This window comes from Drosophila sulfurigaster, chromosome 2L, assembly GCF_023558435.1.
Source record: "Drosophila sulfurigaster albostrigata strain 15112-1811.04 chromosome 2L, ASM2355843v2, whole genome shotgun sequence".
Lineage (NCBI taxonomy): Eukaryota > Metazoa > Arthropoda > Insecta > Diptera > Drosophilidae > Drosophila > Drosophila sulfurigaster.
In genome coordinates this window covers 5,485,417-5,506,140 of record NC_084881.1, presented here as the reverse complement: position 1 = coordinate 5,506,140, position 20,724 = coordinate 5,485,417, and the positions used below count along the sequence as shown (strand labels likewise).

The window sequence follows — 20,724 nt, the reverse complement described above, 5'->3', positions numbered from 1 at the left end:
AAGAAAACCAACTTTTAAAAGTGGCAATAGATGGATGATTAATATAAGCTTAGCAACAACAAAAATACATGTATTAATACCAAAACAAAACCATAAATACGCATATATACTTTCATAATATGAAGTATAATTAACTATTATTATTATATATTTGAAAGCAAAGCATTGTGAATTAGTATTAAAACAACCAACAACAAACAAACTGGTGGTAAATAAAGATTGTAAACGAAATTAATCATAATTTATTTCGACTTGGGAAAGAAAACAATAATTAATGAACTTATATGAATTTACTTTTCCAATAGCCCACATACATTTCCCTTTTAATGACTGATAATACATATTCAAATTATTTATTGTTATCATAGATGTATTTATTAATATGTTGTGATTTCTAATACTTAATACAAAATCTATTTGTCGATTTTTTTCATACATTTATAATTGATTTCAGGTTTAGTCATAGATACATTTACTTTATCATTAAATAATTAGTAACATAATTTGGTTTATTGCGACTTAAACATTAATCATCATTTAAATGTGTATACAAATCACTTTCATTTCACTTTTGCGTAGTTTAACAAATTGTACAAATAAAACATGATGGGAGAGATAGCAAAAGGTAAGTAATTACACTTTATATCACGCATGGGGTTTGTTGAGTGGTTGGCAGAACTTGGACAAAACAACATAAGAACTGTGCAAAATAATTTACGAAAGTGTAGATATTCTTTCAATAACCAAAAGTTCGAGGATTGCACGGCCATTTCCACGTCTAAGAGAGTTTTAAATAGGATGGGGGCGAGCATTTCTTGCGCAAAAATTTGATTATATACAGAGGTAAGCAGGAGACGACTGTGATGAGCGATACTTTCCAGAGGAAGTCGTAAGACCAGATAAATTCCCAGTCTGTAATAAAGGTATGAATTAAAAGGTATCACAAGCGAATGCATTTGACAAAATCTTACCAAAATATTCATGCAAGACAGCCAGCGAGATTAGATAAAGCGCCAAACTGAATAGTTCCGCCAAGACCATAAGCCTGTGAAACAATTAACATGATTACAAAACGGGATAGAGTGAACATGTTTTGATTTTGATTTACCTGTGCCAGGTGCGTACTGTTAGCGCAACCATGATGAGCTCAGTCATAATTAGAGCTGAGAAACTGATAGCCACAATGTGTATAAACTCATCCACAAATAGTATGAGCGCACCGTACATGATGACTCCTCCCTGGTAAATGCTGATCAATACCCAAATGAAGAAGGTCTTATAACTGAGACTACGTCCCTTTGATAGATCTTTGTATAGCTCCGGATATGTGACAGCAGTCTCCGAGGTAATGTCCTGATCCAGTACCAATGAAAACACAGGAAACATGGTGTACAGTGTGGAATAACCGACCATTAAGAAGCCCTGATAAAGGGCCACCGAGCTCAGATAGAACACAGCCGAGAAAACTGCTTGCAATGTTGTAATTATTAGTCCACGGTGTATAACGAACTGGGAAAGGGCTGCAGAGCGTTTGTAGCTGCGCCGCCCGTGGATCAGTAACAGCTTGGCAATGTGTGAGAACTGAGGAATGCTAAAGTCTCCTGCGAGCGAAGCCTGACGACCTTCACGTCCCTCGATGCCAACTCCAGCATCTGCCTGCTGAATCATGCTTACATCATTACCCCCATCGCCCACAGCACATGTGCGCTTGCGGGTGTGTTTCTGGATGAGCGCCACCACTTGGGCTTTTTGGGTGGGCGAGCAACGGCAACATACGACCGCCGGCGAGGCAGTTGCCAGCTCCAGAAACTCGAGCCGATAATACTGCAGGCATACCTCTAGTGATTCGCCAGATATAACCAGAGCATGACCCTGTTTGCGACGAAAGTGATTAAGCTCTTGATGCGCCTCTGTGCGTGTCTTTACTGAGCGCAGCACATAGAGACCCTGGTTGCGTCCAATTAATTGTGACGATTTGGCAATGCAGCAAGCTGTCTCCAACTTGTCGCCTGTCAGCATCCAGACGCGTACACCCGCATTGCGTAAAAGCTCCAAGGTAGGTCTTACATTCTCCTGCAGCCGATCTTCTACACCGGTGAGACACAAAAGTTCCATTTCACGTTCCAGCGACTCTGTGACTGCGGTTACTTTGGCCACGCGATCCGTAATGCTCAGGCGAGCTGCATTGTATCGCATCTCGAAATCGTTGTACTGTTCTTCGGTAAGCACCTTTTTGGCGACGACAAGCGTCCGAAGACCCTCACGAGCCATATTGCCTGATTCCTCGCTTAGCCAGTCGTTGTACTGAACAATGGTGGACATGACCACATCGGCGCCCTTTAAGTAGAAGGTTATCTGGCCCGTCTTGCTTTCACGCACAATTATCCCCATGCGCTTGCTCTCGCTCGTAAAGGGAAAAAGCTGCAGAATCTGATAGTGAAGCAGGATGTCATCTGTGCAAAGAAGAAATAATTTAAATGGATCTCACAGTGTAGGTGGGTGTTTTGGATACTCACTCTCATCACTGGCAGTCTTCACTTGCAGCGTCATAGTGTTAAGATCGCGAGCTATTAGAGTTAGACCAACCTGCTCGGTCCACTTAACCAACGCAATCTCATCGGGTGAGGCGGCCTGATACTGATGCTCCGTGTCTGTACTGCCAGGAGCCTCAATATTTATCACAGATTTGGTAGGTGAATTATTGCCACCAGTTACCGTTGAAGCGGTTGACACTGAACGATTGTCCTCCTCGTCGCTTACCGGCGTCACATTGTGACACAGCGCCAGAGCACGCACTGCCTCCCATTCGCGCCATCCCTCGGGACGACGCATACGATTGCCAGCAAACATAATCGGTTTATTTTCGCCCGCACTGCTTGAGCTCGATAGGCTGCCTTGCTGTTGTTGCTGCTGCAGTATATTACCCGATAACTTTTGTATCATCTGCCCAATATGATGAAAGGTATCCGCGTCATGTGACACGATACCCAAATGTATCTTTTTGAAAACCATTTCATTTTGTGTTAAAGTGCCTGTCTTATCCGTCAACACATATGAGATGCGTCCCAGCTCCTCTGGTATTGTCGTTGATCGCACCACAGTGCCTTTAATGTTGTCATCGTTTTGCATTTGCCACGAGTAGAAAGCCTTGCCCATATCGAGATTCACACGCAAACTGATCGGTATAATGTAAGAGAAGAGTAACACAAATCGGAACATGTAGCGATACCAAGGACCACCGAATCCCTTCAGCATCATCATGACCAGCGAGAGTCCCAGTACTGCACAGAATAACACCTATGTTCACAGATAAAATCCACTCGGATAAATTCAGTATCTCTGAGTATATTATACTGTTGTTAAACTCACCTTGGTCAATCCATTGATCTCTGTGTCTAGCAATCCCACCTTAGAGCGTGGCTGAGAGTTATTCATGACGCTGCGTGTCTCACATCCAGTGTAGATAACAATGCCAGTGGCGGTGCCGGCAGCAACAACTGTGTTAGCCCACAGCGTGTTCTCCACACTAAGTCCAGTGTCTTCGCTACCATCCGTCATGCAGAACGTAGCAATGAAGCTGTGAATGTCATTCTGTGGCTTCTCCACATAGAAGCTAGCATCGATATTATATAGATCCGCGTCCCTACTAAGTTTCTGTGTGTAAGGCACCGCCAATCGGGGTTTCCAATCCGTCTCACCATCCAATTGATCGGTACGCACAAAGACCGATCCACTCCGGTCGCTAGTCCGTAACAGAATAAGATCAGCGGGAACTCGCTCGTTTTTCTCCACAATAATAACATCGCCCACTTTTAACTTAGAGCTGGGCACCATTTCATAGCCATTGCCATGTGTTGCTGACAGCCTTTTATATTTTTGGGAATTGACCTCGTGATCCCGCTGATGACGTCGAAGATCGTCGACTGCCTCACGGCAAATTGTTACCATCAGCACAAAACCAAGTGGACCCCAGTAAGTGTAGGGATAGCCGATGCGGATATCTGGTATGAACTGGGACAGCGCCATTAACAGAAAGTACAGATTGAGAAAAAAGCGAAACTGCTCGAACAGCACCAATGGCAGGAACGTTATAAAATTGTACTTCTGATTGCGAATCTCATTGGGAGGAAACTTCTCAGTGTTTGGCCTGCCCAAGTTGACGTTACGAGCTCTCAACTCGCGGGGCCTGAACCATTTTTTCCAACAACTGTAAGAAATCCAAATAAATTGATACTTGCTCATAACCAATTTTTTCGTTAACTTTGTTTAATTATCATAAAACTCTTCTTTGTAAACATAAAAAACAATAAGGCTCCTGCTTTATTTATTATTAGCGATTTGTCACACTCATGAGTTTGCCATTATTACACTAAAAGGTTTTCAAAATTATATTTTTAAATAAACATAAGTCGGATAGTTTATGAAATACACGAGCCCTATATAGCATTCAACGATGTCATTTTTGCACAATGCCACAATACAATGCTTATCGTAAGCTAACTAACTATAAAATTGATTCATTTTTTATGTTTAACTAAAGTTCAGTATTTATTGAATCTCAAATTTTCTCACTCGGCTTCTACTGGCTTATTTCCTTCAAAGATATTAGTTGAAAAGAAGCGAAATTCCTTTGAATATGAACATTCATAAATATGAGTAATTCTCTGACGAAATATTTACAATAAAAAAAAACAAACTGAAAAAATTTTGAAAATAAGTAATGGTTATTCTTATAACTCTGAAATGCAATCATTATTTCATTATAAAATGGGAAGTAAATTCATTGGAAACGGCCTTGACCACAAAAAAAATCAATAATAAAAATTGAATAAATAAGACTGAAAAGTTAGGCATCATAACACACCAATACTGAAATGTACACACACATGTTTATGCATGCATGAGTATGTGTGCTTGGATGTGTGAAGAATAAGAAAGAAAATATTGTTGTTATTTAAGCTGCTACTGCGGCTGCTTAGCGTCTCTCCACTATTTCAATGCAACGCCACTCTAGCGGACAATAAAGCGAATAATGCTGATAAACCAATTTTTCAGTATGTGTGTTAAACAGAAGCGGCTGTCGGGGTGAGGGGGATTGAGATGATTCACCTGAATGAATACCAACGATTGCGCTGGCGATTCAGCAATGGGATGTTTTCTCTGGTCATGGGCGCCGCAGCCGAACTTTGCGAAGTGCCGTCATCCATATTGCAGCGCAACTTCACTAAATTAATATTGAATGCTCAATTTTACTACACTTCCAATTATTATTTGTGCTGCTGCCTTTGCTGGCTTTGTTCTTCTGACAGCAGCTGTCTCGTTATTGTTTGTTGTTGTTGCTGTTGTATTTGAATTTTCTTTATACAGTATTGCACATTGTGCATGGTATACGTATTACATTCGTCTACATGCTCATATCACTTTAAACAATTCACATTAGTAGTTATTTATTAAGCACAAAAAACTAAAATTCTTTTACATGCAAAAATCAATCACAAGTGAAAATTCAGTGTCTAAACTGCGTCGTCTAGCATTTCTTGTTTACAACACTGGTTGCAAAGAGAAATCAATAACAAAGCCTACGTGTGCAAGTGAAAAAGAGAGAACGCACTAATGAATAAGCCGCGAGTCGAGTGTTGGTAGAGTACAGCTAGCTATACATTTAGTACGTCAAAACAATCTGGCAGCACCGAAAGTTTGGCGCGCTCGCAGCTCGTTTAAAATGACAATTGTTAAGCAAATGTATGAAACGTCAAAAAGGTGCAGACTGCGCTCACACTACGGTGTTAATTAAATAAGCTTTGTTAGGTATTCATTGCTGCTGTTGTCAGACGCCGCTGAGATCAGCAATATCATCAACACCAGAGCTTTGGCTACCGCCATCGGTTGGCATAATTTTATCGCTTGTTGTTTGCTTTAGTCTCTCTGGGTAAACTTGTTTTATTTTTTTGCCTTTATGGGCATTCCGTTCGCTGTTCATGTTGCGGGCGTTGGGCGTGTCAACGTGTCTGTCCGTTAACGTTTTTTTATGCCAATAGAGTGTGCCTCAGAAAAGTTTTGTCAATAATGTCTCCAAAGCATTCTAGCTACGTTTTCGTGTTATGATCTCATAAGAAAAAGTTGCTAACTGACAAAGCCATTAAAGTGAAGAGCCACAACAAGAATAACAATAGAAACACCACCAGTAACAGCAATAGCAACAACTATAATAAAAAATGATAAAGAAACACAGAAAGGTTCAATGACATCGACGTGCTTAATTTTTGTAAAATGCTCGAAAATTGATAAATGACCAAAGACAAAGATCTCGGTCAGGCTCGTACCCACAAAGGGTCAGTTGTCAGATGTAAAATAATATACAAAAAAGAAAACAGAAACATTGCGAACATTCACATGGCATCTCAATCTCATTTAACCCTGGTCTGACTCATAAACAACCAAGGCAAATTGCACTTCAAAAGTTGGTGCCGCCAGTGTTGTCACCGTTCCGTTTCAATAGCTCGTGCTACGTTTATTTTATTTTTTTACTGCGTTTTTATACCCGCTACCCATAGGGTAGAAGGTATTACAACTTTGTGACGGCGGGATGTGTGTAGAAGGCGTCAATTTGGTATATTTTGCACTCAATATACCTAATATATCACTTGATATATTATTTTTGCGGTATATTAATTTGGTATATAATAACATTAATACCGAAATATTATGTTCTTACTCAAAATAGGTAGCGGGTATCTCACAGTCAAGCACATTTGACTGTAGCTTTCTCTCTTGTTTATAATTGCTTAGCCAAGCTTCAAAGTAGGCAGATTTGTATTCGTTCTTCATATCGTTTCCTTGCCCTTCTAATCAGTGTAAACAACTGCATACGAATTGCATTCGCTTTTTTTGAGTCAACATTAATTAATCACGCTTCAGTATAAAGTCTCAGAAGAAAAACAAAATTGTGAAACACTTCCAAAACTTAGAACAGTTGTTAACATTATTGTTGATTGTCAAACATAAATGGATTTAACTCTCTTTCCTGTTAAAAAAGTAAAGTCTAGACCCGTATTTACTATTCTTGAGTTACTCATAAAGTATACAGATAATTTATAATAAAAGAATCACCTTTGTATGTTTTGTACTGATATATATATATAGTATATAAATAAATATATCGACGCGAAGTAGCTATCTGACAACATTCGCACTCTGTTATAAACCGGACCTTTAAAGCTTTTGATTAAAACAAGTCTGAAAGATTTAATGATGATATTTAAAAAGAATTTGCGCTAAATATAAAATGCTGAATAAATAATTTTTATTTTGAAGCCAATCGACTTAAAAGCTGTTTATGGTATCGATCAACTATTGTCTCATATTTTTTTATTCAGCAAAATTGATGCTATTGAAAATATCGGTTCCTTAAAATATTTCCAAGAATTTAGCAGTGGCACATTGATAATATTTTAATTGTTTTAAAAACTGTTTTTTTTTTTTTTGGGAAATAAGCAATAATTGTTAACGGGACTGAATGAATACAGCGAGAGTAAAAGAAGAAAAGAAATACAAAGCATTTATTTATTTCGTGCACATGCATAATATCAAATGCAGTTGGTTACACAAACGAGCTACATTCAATGTGGTAAGAGGCTTTTTCCCAAGCAACCGGTGAAATGGTTGTTTTATGCGCTATTTACCATTTCTTTTAGCCACAACTTTGCATGCCAAACAGCCCTCTAACTCAAGCGACAACATGACTAGACCCTAGTTCCCAATTCCCACACACGTCTCCCTATTCCCCATTCATCAGCCAATGCTCCAGATTCATTTGCAGGGCCCGTCAATGGGAACGCCTAATGTTATTATTTGTAGTATGACTCTGTGTATAGTATGACCACAACTCGGCAAAGAGTTGGTAAAAGAAACGACTCATTGTTTCACCCGCAGCCGACAATGTGGGTTAATAAGGCAAAGCAAGTCAGCTCAGGCGTCTGACCACGGAGCTTTGGAGGGGTCCCGAGGCTAACTACTAGACCCATCGTAGCACACAAGTATATTTATAGCTTAGCTGAGTTCATAGAACTGTCGGAATCAGCGGGCAGACCTCTTTGGATTGCTGCTCTCCAATACTCGTATTTTGCACAGAAATCAACCAAGCGATTTGGGGCGTATCGTCGTGGGTCGGTCCAGAGCAATAGAGGAGCAAGTCGCTGGTTGACACACAAAATTAAAATTAGTTGGTGTGAGTTTCCTCCCCACATCCACCTACAAGTTGCCTCTGGTTAGCGGTAACCGACAGGTGGTAAGTGGCGCATAAATTATGCGCCTCACTCACTCACAAGCAGTCGTTCATCAGACCGTCGGTTCAACAGTCCATCAGTCAGTCAATGGCTCATTGTCTGGTCTCAAATTAATTCCTTTGACACGCCTCGACTAAAAAAACCAAGAGAAAATTCTACTGTCTTTCGACACTTTTGCGGTATTTATGAGAAAGTGTGTTGTTTGTGCGATTTTCTGTCGACGATTCTTACTTTTCACTCGCCCATTGTCTATGTTATTATTTTCTTTTAACTGGCGACGAAGAAATTCTATGCTATAGAAAATCGACTTAGAATCACAGCATGATCTGTTTTGCACTAAATACGCTTATACAACTATTTCTGGTGACTTTATCCAAATTTAAATGACAACTTCTTCAAGCCAAAAACTATATAAATCATTCAAAATTGCTTGAAATATTAGAGTCTTATCGTGTCGTTGCTCGCATTTAATGGAAACGCATACTTTCGTCTAATACTCTACAAAATAAAAGTTCATAGAAAGGGGAGTGAAACGAAACGGCTCGTTGCTTCCACAAAGTTGGTTATGCCTTCAAGTGGAGCCGTATTGCAATCTCTAGCCAAAATCTTCGAGCTTCATATAACAGGTAACGCGTTGGAATAAATTGCAGGTGAGCATGGAAAACAAAGGCCTAACTCAGTTGGGTAATTGGGTTAGGCACAGCAACAAGACCTTCAAAGAAACACCCAAACAAAAATTGCGAACAAGTGTCAAAAGAGACGGTAAAGAGACTACAACTCAACATATGTATGTACAACAATGGCAATGGTAAATGGTAAGCACAACTAACTCAGGGCCAGTTTCTTGTAGACAACACTTGTACAAAATCATTATTTAAATAAATATTTGTAAATATTGACTAATAATTGAATATTTACCTAAAACTAAAATATTGCAAAGAAGAAATTTATCAAAAATTGTTACCTCTATCTTTGAAAACTTCTTACTTACTAAATACCCTTACGGTAGAAGCATATTATTAACTTTATTATTATTTATTATTATTAACTTTAACAGAAGAAGTCATCTTCAACCCCATAAAGTATGTGCATATATTCTTGACCTTTCTGTCCGTATGAAGACCTAGATCAAGTTTGCCATAGCCAAGCCATAACAAGAGTAATATTGAAACTAAAGTCGGTACAATAATAATTACAGTATTTGTGATTCTTAAAAATTTGGATGCGATATAAGTTATAGTTATTTATTTTTTATAATTCTTTGGAATATATTGAATATAGTACTATACCAATATACCAAATATACCATTTAGTATATATTAGTATTTTTGCAGAATGACTGTTTGGTGTATACTGCACTAATTTGCTCTTACTCAAAATTGGTAGCGGGTATCTCATAGTCGAGCATGCACGACAGTAGCTTTCTTACTTGTTTTCGTAAAAATAGAACTCGGTCACATGAACAAAATTAGTTACTTTCATATTATTAATTTGACGTAACCCTAGGCAGATATGAATTCAATTACTTTAATGCAGCAAACTATCTATCGTTGATAAGAATTCAATTATGTTAATACCGAATTTTGGGTATCCCGAATAGGTCAGGCTGTACATAATGGTGAGTATTATTCATACGCTCGCATAGTTGTGTGTTCCACATATTTAGCAACAAGCAATGACTTGTTTCTCAGGTACTCTTTGGCTATGGTTTTGAGATTATTATGAGTACATTTAGCTTGTGATGGAGACTGTACAGTACATATTCGAATTGCGGGTATTACCCAACACAAAACTCGGATGAACTATGCTAAGCGTTGCGGCTTTTTGCATTTATTATTGCTCCACAGACGGACTCTCTCAGCAGTGCGACCTCGATTTGATAAGCGACGAGGGCAAATAACTTTCAATTTTCGGCATGAACAGAATGAAAAATAAAAAAATTCACCCAAAAGAAAGAATGCTATACTGGATGCGACTTTTTGCTGCGGAACCCGTTTGTTGTATTTTAGAAACCTTGAATCTAAATCTAAGCAAACTGGTTTCCGTAGTCTCGATTCGAGAAGCTAGCCGGGTGCGTGTCGTGTTTCCCTTCGTGACACGATATAACAAAAAATTATTAATAAATTACCAAATTTTGGCACGAGCTCGCTCAAACACGATTTGAAATTCGGCTCTCTTAAATATTGAATTTTTTTAAATGAATATGTGAGCAGTTTCTTAAAAGCAATTTACAGTTATTAAAGAAATAGTAAAAAGCTGCAATAGCAATAATTAATGATTGAATAAAAACTCACAAATTTTAATTAAATAACAGTTTGGAGCAGGTTGCTTAAAGTCACACAAATGTTTAAACTTTAAAGACTTATTTGATCTATTAAATTAAATGTTGAGAATTTTGTTGAAGAAAGAAAGTATCTCTTTACTTTTGCTATAATCTATTAATGCAACTCCTTTCTTTTTACTAGATCTACATCCTATATATCGCCTAATACGATATTTCACGAACAAAACCCACAAGTTAGATTAGGGCCATACTTATTTAACTGCTCGAGTACAAATTTGTGACACGTACTCATTTTTAGCTGTTTTTGGATTTAAGAGTTATCCAATACAGCACACGAAACAAAAACGAGTTAAGTCACTACAGAAGCTTCACGCCAAAAATCGATTACATATGCAAATTTATTAAGAGACCCCCATCCACCAATTTGTAGGAAGCCCACAACAAAACAATTAAAGTCTTGCTGAAATGTTTTGGCGTGTGAAATGTGACGGTCGCACAGTGCTTTGTCATTGTATTGAGTGTATTTTTAGTTTCAGTTTCTGTTTCTATCCTACCTAAAAATTTCCATTTCCCTCAGAGTTAGCTGGAATGGTTGGCAGCACAGGCATCAACTCAATGTGGTGGAAAACAGAACTACTGACGGATTCGATTCAATTCAGTTTTAGTACTTTGTCGATCACGGTTATCGATTTCTATTTCGCCTACAATTGTGGAATATTTAAACCTCGTACTCCATTTGCTGATTGAGTTGTTTTGCGTCCGTGTGAACGGAAACGTTTTCAAGAGGCGATCACTGGACGAATTTAAGATAGTTTGGTACACAAATGTTTTGTTTTTTCGATGATTAGGGTGCAGGGTATTTTCTAGTCACCTACATCTTATTTGTTTTAGCGGCAGAATTTTCTGTGCGCTCTTTTTCCATTTGCCTGCTCTTTCTTTGCCTTGTCTTTCTTCTAATTAAGCAAATTAAAAATATATCTTTCTATACATGTAAGCATATAAGTAAATATATAAATATATATATGCAAATCATATATATACATTCTCAGCAATATGTGCAACACATTATGTGTGTATAATTTTACTCGCATTTCAAACATGAATACAACGTTTTCTCAGAAACATTTCATCAACAATTTTGGCTGCCTTTGCAATTTTCATTTGTTATTGTTGTTGGATTTTTTTTTTACTTGCGGCATTTCGAAATGTTTTCATTTCGTAGTTTGAATTTCAATTGTTTTTCTTGTTGTTGCCCTGTGCTAACGTCATAAAACAACAGACAAACCAACACGATAATAAACAAAGTCGCTGGAGCAGAACTTCCTACCAAGAAAGGTTTTAAGATGTTTGAGGTAGCTAGCGTATGGCTGACTTGTTGGAAAAAATACCTATCTCTTTAGTGTGTGATGCAAACAGGAAGTCTAATCAAAAGAGAGGAAGTCAATTCTTTTCTAATCTAATACATTATAAAAAAAAAAAATGTTTTCTAGATCGGCTAAGAGCCTAGGTGATTTTGACTTTACTTGTACTCCCTTGAGAAGCTCCCATATGGGAATAATAAAATACAATTTTACATTTTATAAAGGCCAAAGTCTCGTATTGTTTATTTCCCTACCAGTATGCGTATGCCATTTTAGCTTCATTATACATATTTCTCTACCTAGCTCTATGCATATATCTGATTTTAAGATAACATTCATTTATTTTGTTTTCAGTTTCAATAAACTACAAACCTACATACATATATTGGTACACTTAAGCTCGTTTATATCGATCACTGAACCAGACGGAAGAACATACAATTAAATACAATTATAACGGAACAGCTGTTTTGCCAACACACACAAACACAATGATGGACAACAATACATACACATATATATACATATATGTATGTATATATTATGTATACGCAACGGTGTCCATGTGATTCATTTACGCACCTGCAGAGACACATTTTACAGACATTGGAGATGCTGCGACTCTTGCTGCGACGTCTGTTGTTTTGATAGAATACCGTGGAAGAGCCGTTCTCGGGATCGATCACCGTATGCGCGCCAATACCGTTCGATGCGTTGCCTGCAGTGTCGGCGGCTGAGGCTGAGGCGGAGGAGGCGGTGACATTTGCTGTTGTCGCATGCGACGCGGAGCTATCGACGCCGCTGGCGCCCGTTTTTGTTAGTTGCGCCAGTTTCGTTGCACTAGCGCCACCCGTCGACGTAATGTCTCGCGATGCACTGCCGCTGTTGTTGCTATTTGAGTATTTGGCGCGCTCGCGACTCCGCTCATTTCTATAACGTATCTGGCCGGCGGCTGAGCCAAGACTGAATAGATTGCCCAGAAAAGTGTTGGCGCTGCCGCCGTTATTAGAGGGGCTAACAATGCCGCCAATGCCGCTGTAACCAGTTGAGCTTTTGCGTCGTCTCTGGTTGCTGTTGTTGTTGTACTTGCTATTGCTTTTGTTGTTGCTGTTAGCGATGACAGCGTCGATGTTGCTGCCTGTGTGTCGTATGAGCAATTCAGTTTCTGAATCAGTCTCTTCGCTCTCTTCGTCGAAGTCACGTAGCGTCGAAGGCAGCTCGTTATCAGTCATGGCGTAAGAGAGCTTCTTTGATTGCGTATGTGTGTGTGTCTGAGTCTAAGAGAGGTGAATAGAGAGCGAGCTAGAGAGAGAGTGGAAGCGAGCGCAAGTTTTAGTTAATACAGGTGTGACTTTTTTTGCTTTTTGCGAAACATTTATAAAAATCTTCTTTGACTTCTTTACAGCGTTCAAACAATTCCCAGTGGTTGCTTTATCCTTTAATTGTCTCTCTTTCACTCTCTATTTTTTAAATGCAGCTTTTTGTTTGTTTCCCTGTTGTTATTGTTATTGCTAACTTGGCGTCAGCGTGCCACGTTTTCAATCTCCAATAGAATAACGCAAATGCATTATACGACGACCACTTTCAACGCTTTGACTGCGGGGTAAACAAAACGTGCAGCTGCTGTTGGCGTTGCCTTATCAAGTGTTTTATTTAGGCGCGTAAACATTTATGAACTTCACTTTGCAAAGCGTTAAAGGTATTAACAATTCGCGTCTGCTCGAGAAACTGAAATGCGGGCGTTCCTCGGACGACGTCATCTAGTTATCACAATCTTGAAATTCACTGTGTAATGCTTAGACAAATAATCAAGCGCTACCATTGATAACTATTTATGAGCAATTGATTGTACTACCGGTTGGCAGTCTACAGCATACTATTCGCGACAACAATAAACGACAAAAACAATAACAACGCGTCGTTCAGTTTTATTAGTAGAAGGCCATGGCCCGGGCCACACACACACATTTCCATTAAAACACACGTATACTTAATAGCAGAGCAGCAATTGGAATATTTAAATCTATCACATTGTTGGATATTAGAGCAATATAACAAAAACAAATAAATTTTTTTGTTAAATAATTTAGTATATATATGTTCTTGCACGTTCCTTTTCTTTTTGTCCACAATGCTGCTGCTTCCACAGGCCAATTGCAATAATTTGGCCAAAGTGTAAAACAGCTGTTCGAACCAGTAGCAGTGTTGGAAAATGCAAACTTTACGTTTTGAGATACCTGGCGCACAATTCAAATTGAACCACGAAAACATGTAAAATTAGATAAATTTAAGAATCATTTATAAAATAGAATATATATTTTGTCTTAATAAGTTAGCATACAAACAAAGAACGGGCATTTACATCGAGATCTTCATTAAACAGAAAGCAAACATTAAACCTTATTAGTTTCGTTTTGTTCATTTACCTCTCGAAGCAGTCTATAATGTAAAACATAAACACAAGTGCCTCAAGTACATAATACGTTAATACGTTTTAAGCGATATTTTTCTCGTTTCAATGAGTCAAATGAAGACATCGCACTGTTTTTGTTTTTGCTGAGAAAGGAAAGGGAAAGTAGGAGAATGGGAAAGTGGCATATGTATGTATATGTAGTTTATATAAATATAGATACTTGTATTATATATAAGTAAATTATGTGATTATATTGCGGCGCCGTTTACGCAGCTCGTCCTATCTGCGTTCCGTTTGCAATGTTATGTTCGAGTCCGAGTTGGAATAGTTTTGTTCCAACCTAGGCCGAAACTCATCTTCGCCATCCGAATAGGAACCGACAGACCGACAAATTCTAAACATTATAAGATACGAGATAGGAATAAAATTGTTAGTAATAAATAATTCAATATAATTAATAACAGTTTCATACCGTTGCGTTGACGCATAACCCTCGATGGCCAGAGCCTGACTCACGCCCGGCGGCAGCAGTTGCTGCAGCAAGGCATCTTTGGCTGTATTTGCTGTCGTAGGCAGTGGCACATGATTCATGTCCACCGATGAGTGCGACTGAGAAAGCTGAGAGTTTGCCGCCGCTACAGCCAAACCGTTAACATGTCTGCCGCTAACGGACATTTGGTTATCACGATCCATCGATGCATCGCGCTGCGTGCGCTCAATGTAGCGCAGCGTATCAAAGAGTTCTAGTAAATTGCTAAATGTGTTTCGCAAATCACAGTGGCCAGTGATGTCATAGCACAGCTGCGAAACATTCTGACGCAGCAAATAAATGGCATACTTGGTTTGCTGCGATGGCAAAATTGAACGCGAATACAAAGGGAATCTGCAAAAAATATCACAATTAAATTATCTTGCAAATTGGTCAATAGTAAAAAGAAATATTACTCTTTCGATGTGTAGGTCAGCTCCTTGATTTCATCGGCAATACGCGAACGAGATGGTTCATAATAAATGGGGTTGCGTAGCGGGCGATCCATAATGTAGGCTAGCATCTGTACAAGATGTGCCACATAGCCCAGCGCTGCGCTCACCGCCAGCGGCGAGACGTTCTCCAGCAACTGGGCATTTGTCGCTTGCCTGGATTCGCTCGTGTATTGTTCCATGTGGGGAAAGGCAATACCACAAATGCTAAACTGTTGCGAGCCCATACTTTTGATGTCATAAATCTCCTGAAGCTCGAGCACCAACGTGGACATGCTACGCTCCACCTATTCACAAATAATAATTAGTTTAACAAAAGTCCACTGCATCTGCATGAAATCTTACCTGTAGTGTGATTTGTCGTTTTTGTTCGTGATCAGCACTCTGCTTCGGCGCCTCTGTGCGCAATTCCAAACGTTGCTGTTCCAGCTTGAGTAACTGGTTGTGTAATTGGCGTTGCACTCGATCCCGTTCTTCCCGCAACAACTGGAGATGCTCTTGCTTTTGCGCGTTGCGCTCTTTAAATGTCTCGCGCTCGGTTTCGAGTAGTCGCTTTTTGCAGCGCAATGCTTCAATCTGTTGCATCAGTTGCTGGGCACTGTACAATGTCAGTGGGGCAATCTCTTGCTGCTCAGCCAGCAGCACGCTAAGCGTTCGCCCCATGGAATGATATTGCTGAGAATGAAGACTGCCGTACGGCGATCCAGAGATTGACGTTGTTCTTGGCTTCAGTCGCAGCTCATTGCGCGTAATGCAGCGCACACTCAGTCGTGCAATTTCGCTGCTGATTTCCGCTATATCCCGTAGTTTCTTTCGCTGATCGCGTTGGCGACGCTGTAACAGCAGCAGGCTCTCCAGATTATAGCTACGACGCATATCCGCCAGTTGACAGCTAAGTTGGGCATAGCGCATGGTGCTCATCTGCAGAACAGGACTGCCACTGCGACTAACACTTGGCGAATTGATGCCGCCAGCATCGCTGGCATTCCGTTTATTATTGTCGAGCTCGGCATACCGTTGATAATGCAGATGTAGTTGGGCATGCAATCCCTGTTCACTGATCAGCGCCGGTGAGGTAAAGAGTTCGCCATTCAATTGAAAAATCAAGCAGTTAATGCGACAATTGGCAAGCGCCAGCTGTGCGACAGGTATGAGGCCGGAAAAGTAAACACCCCAGCTAAAGAGCAGCTCTGGAGGGCGTGACAGCTTGTGGGGTGTCAAATGCACATTGGCCAGTCGCTGCGACAGCTTCGCGCTGTAAACAATATAAACATTAATGTCGATTCACTGGAAAATGCAAAATGAAACCAAATGGCAACTGTAGCCGTTATGGAGACCGGAGTATTCACCTTTGTTGCGGCTCCGATATCTGTTCAGTCTCATTTGGCTCAAGAGTCCGCTGGGCAGTCGGCTGATAATGCGCCCAGACTTTAACACACACGCATTGAGCATTAGATTTTCGCCAGGTTTCGTCGCCCGCACAAATTTCCGCCCACTTTTGCTGCTGGTGACGCTGCGGCAGCGCCTCGCTCGTATAGAACGCTTCACTAGCCTTATCTGCATGTAATGTGTAGTATAAAAGCAACTCTTCTTGTTCCGCAATTCCACACTCCCCACTGCCGCTGTTCGCATTAATATTGATGTTGGCGTCCAAGGTGCACTCAATGTTGAGTCCTTGGATGCGCGCCAGGTTGCGGAGACGCAACTGCTGCGTTGCAAGCGGCAGCCATTCACAGCATCGCGGTCGCAAATGCATTGCGATTATGGTTCGGTGTTACGCTGATGGGCACATGGTAAACGCACAATAAATTAATTACTAGAATATTTTGCAAAAATTAACTTTGATCAACTTTGTGTTGGACAAACAGCTGTTTTCAACAACGACAAGCAGTGTGACCGTGCACATTTCGTTTTTAACAATGTGGCACTGACACTCACTATCCAGCAGCAATGTGGCAACACCAACAGAGGGGCAAGTTTATATTGGTTGGTCAGCGTAAAAGGCAGCTTGATGCAAGGTTTTCTTCTAAAACAAACTAAACCCAGTTTGTATTCGATCGAAAATTAAATAAGATTAAACTTGATTCTAGATGCTCAACTACATTAAAGAGGCAATAATGGCGCCGTCCACACGTAGCAGCAGCTGTGGCAAAAACAATCAAAGTTCAACTGGCAAAGGACTGGACAAGGGCAACAGAGATAAGGAAAGAGAACGGGACATTGAATCGTCAGGAAAAATGCAAGGCTACAAAATAACTGACAATGAGCGAACTCGAAAATATGGGATTGGAGCAAATTCACTGGAAATGCTCATACGGAAAGCTCTGCTTAAATTTCCGGTAAGTCTCGATAATTGTCAGCCAATATTTATGAAATTGCGCGTCAAAGAGGCTCCAAGCTTGTAGACCATAGCCCATTCCGCCCACCTAGTTGGTCGTGTCCCTGTCCCTGGAGATTCAAGGCCAATGTCTTGTGGTGCGCTTCCGCGTTGTTTGTCGCCCCAATGTCAGCCATACGCTGTAAGGCAAAGCGCATGCGCGGAAAAGCAAACATATCGGCAACAGGACACTTGTTGCTACAAATTCAATGCTAGACATAGACACATAGGTCAGGGCTCAATTTGAAGCAAGTCAAGGGCACCTTACCTATATATGTATGTATATACTCGCTACATCATATCTCCTTGACTTCGTTTCAAGCTGCAGGACTTGCACATCTATTTGGCAACCGATGGGTTTGAAGTGTCTGATGACGAATATTTTAACAGCTTGCCAGCGCAAACCTTATTCATCGTGGCTGGACCCGATGCTGTTATTACAACAGGTAATGACTTGACTGCAAAGTCTATGATTATATTTAAATAATATAAAGATTATATTTGCTTACAGATGGTGACTATGAGTTTGAAAAAATGCGTCAAGAGTCGCCGTTGCTCAAGGTGGCAGACATATTTTATGACTTCATTGAGCAGCATCCGGATAAGTTTCGTCGTATGATTGCGCAGTACGAACAACAAAAGCAGCGTCATGCTCTGGACAACACCAAGGCACACTTGAGTCTTAAGGTCGATCACCTTGAATGGTTCGAGGGCAGCGAGGAGCGCTTTCAATCCAAGGAGGAAGCAATGGCAATGAGAGCACAAACACGTGTTCGTGGTTACTATTACAAGACTAAGGAGGAGCTGACTCGCAACAAACTGTACAGACAAAATGCCAAGGCGAGACAAGTGATTAATTCTGCGCTGGAACAATTTCGCTATCTGCTAATTGGCTGCGATTACTTCTCCATGATGTTTAATCGAAAGTGTCAGCAGAAGCATGAGATACTGCAAGAGCATATTGATGCAGAGGAGACTGATGCTGCCGGTGTCCCTAATAAGCGTCTAAGACAACTCATTAAGGACTATACTACACGCCATGCCATACTGGATGAATGGTCTGTTTCATTATGCACTGATCTGGGAGATTTCTATTGCCAGGGTGCATACTCAGATAATGGCAACTGTTGCAGTCTACAGCACACCATAAATCCATATGCATCGCGTGAGAATCTTATTTTGTTTCAAGTGTGGAATCTCGATCATCAAATTGAATTATGTCGCTCAATTTTGCCCTCTCTCGTGGCTAATGTCGAAGAGTTGGTTACATATCCACAACGCAAGTGCACGCTTCACAACAAACGCGTTATCGACATTTCTGTGCTTGAATACTTTTTGGAGATATTCTCTCTGAAGAATCTCAAACTGGTTCACATTGTATGCCACGATAAGGTACAACGTACAAATCGCTCAAATGGTCGTCTTCTATGCGCTGACTGTCATGAGTATCGAATTGTACAAGAGCTCATGGATGTAGAGACGGCAGATACAACTTCCTAGGGAAATAAGTATAACGTTATCCCTTAAAGCAATATTATATACAATAATGATGATGACACTTTATAGATATATGCTCTCATATACATTTATGATAAGGGACGTAGCCCTTAGAATGTATGCCAATTTATGCTATGAACATATGTAATTTAAACTGGTCTCAAATGAGTTAAGTTGTACAAATCTCAAGTATCTCAAAGTTAACTATACTATAGAAGTTTAATGTTGAAATGTTTACAAACATATTGTATAATGAATGAAAAATGACATATTTATGCATTTAATATATGGTATATGCCAACCTATTATATATTATACAAACTATTTTAAAAAATTAGCTTTAAATGTTGTTAGCTATATAGCGCGTAGTTGTGTTTTGAACAGGTATTTTAACCGTTGCCTTGTTCAACATGTCCATTTTAAGAAAGCTGGTATACATACTGTATTGTGTATAAGATCGGTTATGAGTTCACGTTAGCGCAACCGAACTTGAATGTAGAATCTCTACTTGTATAATAAAATCAAAATGAATAATTTCTTGCTTTATTTTTGTGCAATATGTACAATACGGTTTATAAAACTATACTTTAATTTTTTTCTACACTCGGCTTCTCTGTACCACAAACTATGAAATAAAAAAATTTATGAATTGAAAAGCAACGATTTGTTTTATATATTTCTTTATTTACTAAAATGTCACTGCATAAAAAATTATACAACACAAAATATAGAAGTATAAAATAATAATAGTAGTCAAAAAATTAGATAACACATTCGTATGCATACGAATACCATATTTATGTTTCTTGTTTCATATAAATAACTATGACATAAACAAAAAGAACCTTGTTAAAAGCTGATGAAAGTATTTAAAAGTCCTCAGAGGTTTCTTAAACAGTTTTTGTATATTTATTAATAATATAAATCGTTGTAATATGCGCTTTTCGTTTATCCGGATTCATCTTTTGTATGATTGGTCGATTTACTTGTCATTGCGTTTGTTGTTTTCGTTTCGTTGTTACCTCATTGTTGTTATTTCGTCTGTTAACTGTCTCGTGTAACTGTTTTCATTTTTATTTATACGTTTAAGTGCTAGGATTAGTAATGATTCGCTCTCGCTATTGGTTTTCGAAAATTGTGTTAGAGGTTTTAGTGCTGCTTTCAAATCGCGTTTAACAATTAGAGAAAATACAAGATTTTCTCATCATTTCATCAAATACAATGCTGAAGTTAGTTTTAAGAAATTTCACTAAAAACTGTTATTGCAGGGCCCGTTCCCAAATTATTTGATTATGGTAATCCTAAGTTTCCTGGTGCTTAAACTAAGACATACACACGATTCCAGTAGTCTGTCAGCTATAATTGATTTCTATGGCGTTGAGAAATAATTATAGATCCGATTGTCCAGGTCCTGAAATAAACCAAATGACAATCCGATTAAAACATATTCAATAATCAGATATACACATATAAAGCTGACAATAAGTTTATGGAAGTTTTTGCCTTTGGTTTTTTAGTTTTGATTT

At 39.3% G+C, this 20,724-nt stretch overlaps 3 protein-coding genes and 1 long non-coding RNA gene across 9 annotated transcripts; 2 read left to right on the top strand and 2 right to left on the bottom strand.

Annotated features, from left to right (window-relative positions):
* Positions 1-349: 349 nt before the first annotated feature.
* LOC133850657 (probable phospholipid-transporting ATPase IIB) lies at positions 350-13,911 on the bottom strand. Of its 2 annotated transcripts, none has more exons than XM_062286797.1 (6): positions 12,513-13,911; positions 3,370-4,207; positions 2,517-3,297; positions 1,109-2,453; positions 972-1,045; positions 350-912 (listed from the first exon to the last, which is right to left on the bottom strand). In XM_062286797.1, exons 1-6 carry the CDS (start codon positions 13,160-13,162, stop codon positions 779-781), a joined length of 3,822 nt encoding a protein of 1,273 aa, XP_062142781.1. In that variant the 5' UTR covers positions 13,163-13,911; the 3' UTR covers positions 350-778. The 2 variants fall into 2 exon arrangements, with proteins under 2 accessions (XP_062142781.1, XP_062142782.1); XM_062286798.1 differs by lacking the exon at positions 12,513-13,911 and adding an exon at positions 5,110-5,536.
* Positions 7,538-10,444, top strand: LOC133850660 (uncharacterized). 3 transcript variants are annotated; one of them, XR_009895677.1, is made up of 3 exons: positions 7,562-9,100; positions 9,792-9,903; positions 9,977-10,444. It is a non-coding gene; the product is annotated as an uncharacterized LOC133850660 (long non-coding RNA). The 3 variants fall into 3 exon arrangements; XR_009895676.1 differs by having other exon boundaries at positions 9,952-10,444; XR_009895678.1 differs by lacking the exon at positions 9,792-9,903 and having other exon boundaries at positions 7,538-9,100; positions 10,133-10,444.
* Positions 13,912-14,229: 318 nt separating the features above from the next.
* LOC133850658 (UV radiation resistance-associated gene protein) lies at positions 14,230-17,217 on the bottom strand. The gene is made up of 5 exons (XM_062286800.1): positions 16,674-17,217; positions 15,670-16,579; positions 15,289-15,611; positions 14,816-15,226; positions 14,230-14,737 (listed from the first exon to the last, which is right to left on the bottom strand). Exons 1-5 carry the CDS (start codon positions 17,078-17,080, stop codon positions 14,623-14,625), a joined length of 2,166 nt encoding a protein of 721 aa, XP_062142784.1. The 5' UTR covers positions 17,081-17,217; the 3' UTR covers positions 14,230-14,622.
* Positions 17,218-17,228: 11 nt separating this feature from the next.
* Positions 17,229-20,442, top strand: LOC133850659 (DNA fragmentation factor subunit beta). 3 transcript variants are annotated; one of them, XM_062286802.1, is made up of 4 exons: positions 17,229-17,342; positions 17,415-17,663; positions 18,024-18,147; positions 18,213-20,442. In XM_062286802.1, the coding sequence occupies exons 2-4, from the start codon at positions 17,415-17,417 to the stop codon at positions 19,199-19,201; spliced, it is 1,362 nt and encodes a 453-aa protein (XP_062142786.1). In that variant the 5' UTR covers positions 17,229-17,342; the 3' UTR covers positions 19,202-20,442. The 3 variants fall into 3 exon arrangements, with proteins under 3 accessions (XP_062142786.1, XP_062142787.1, XP_062142785.1); XM_062286803.1 differs by having other exon boundaries at positions 17,251-17,342; positions 17,398-17,663; XM_062286801.1 differs by lacking the exon at positions 17,229-17,342 and having other exon boundaries at positions 18,030-18,147.
* The last annotated feature ends 282 nt before the right edge of the window (positions 20,443-20,724 follow it).

Coding starts and splice junctions, on each gene's coding strand:
- LOC133850658 (XM_062286800.1), bottom strand. CDS start 17,080: ATGCATTTGCGACCGCGATGCTGTGAATGGCTGCCGCTTGCAACGCAG. Junction 16,580..16,673: donor ATATCGGAGCCGCAACAAAG/GTGAATACTCCG, acceptor TATTGTTTACAG/CGCGAAGCTGTCGCAGCGAC. Junction 15,227..15,288: donor CTGACCTACACATCGAAAGA/GTAATATTTCTT, acceptor TATTTTTTGCAG/ATTCCCTTTGTATTCGCGTT.
- LOC133850657 (XM_062286797.1), bottom strand. CDS start 13,162: ATGACTGATAACGAGCTGCCTTCGACGCTACGTGACTTCGACGAAGAG. Junction 4,208..12,512: donor TGTAAAATGTGTCTCTGCAG/GTGCGTAAATGA, acceptor GATTTCTTACAG/TTGTTGGAAAAAATGGTTCA. Junction 1,046..1,108: donor ACAGTACGCACCTGGCACAG/GTAAATCAAAAT, acceptor ATTGTTTCACAG/GCTTATGGTCTTGGCGGAAC.
- LOC133850659 (XM_062286802.1), top strand. CDS start 17,415: ATGCTCAACTACATTAAAGAGGCAATAATGGCGCCGTCCACACGTAGC. Junction 17,664..18,023: donor AAGCTCTGCTTAAATTTCCG/GTAAGTCTCGAT, acceptor CTTCGTTTCAAG/CTGCAGGACTTGCACATCTA. Junction 18,148..18,212: donor CGATGCTGTTATTACAACAG/GTAATGACTTGA, acceptor ATTTGCTTACAG/ATGGTGACTATGAGTTTGAA.